The 537-nt window shown below is 53.6% G+C and overlaps 1 protein-coding gene across 1 annotated transcript; it reads right to left on the bottom strand.

The window, feature by feature from the left end:
* Positions 1–7: 7 nt before the first annotated feature.
* On the bottom strand, positions 8–526 carry CSUI_011490 (uncharacterized protein; the record flags this gene model as incomplete). The annotated part of the gene is made up of 1 exon (XM_068071588.1): positions 8–526. A coding segment is annotated over one exon (519 nt), but the record flags the coding sequence as incomplete, so codon positions are not given.
* Positions 527–537: the final 11 nt, after the last annotated feature.

The raw sequence follows: 537 nt of genomic DNA on the forward strand, positions 1-537 counted from the left end.
GAAACGCAGAAGATGAAGAAGAACGAAGCGGAGAAGAAGAAGAAGAGGCACCCCCCTCTCGATAGATTGGGCTCTGTAATCGATGCTTTTGCTCAGGTAAAACGACGACTGTCCCTGAAGAAGCTTGTCGGCTTATATTCGGAGGATGAAGATGATGGGAAGACACTGTTAAATGAGCCCCTCCTGAGCTTTCCTCCTCTCCTCGACGACGATGTGAATGCTGGGATTGTGGCTGCTGTCTACCCCGGCTTGTCGAACTGCGACGTGAAGATGTAGACACGCTACGTAACAAGCCAGGAGATCTTCCTTCTCCACCCCCGAGCTCCCTGGGGGAATGTGCGGGCTGAGGCAGGCCCGTTGAAACACGACGGGAAGACGGCAAAGAAGAAAGAATAACGGTAGGGGGGGGGGGACGAGATGAAGAAGAAGAAGGCTGATCGGCAGAAGAAGAAGAAGATTTCTGACGAGAGCGAGTTGAAGGGCGGGCAGCGGGAGTCGATGTAGAGAGAAACGCAGATGAGGATGAGGAGGAGGAGG

Source organism: Cystoisospora suis (genome assembly GCF_002600585.1).
Source record: "Cystoisospora suis strain Wien I chromosome Unknown contig_12372, whole genome shotgun sequence".
Classification (NCBI taxonomy): domain Eukaryota; phylum Apicomplexa; class Conoidasida; order Eucoccidiorida; family Sarcocystidae; genus Cystoisospora; species Cystoisospora suis.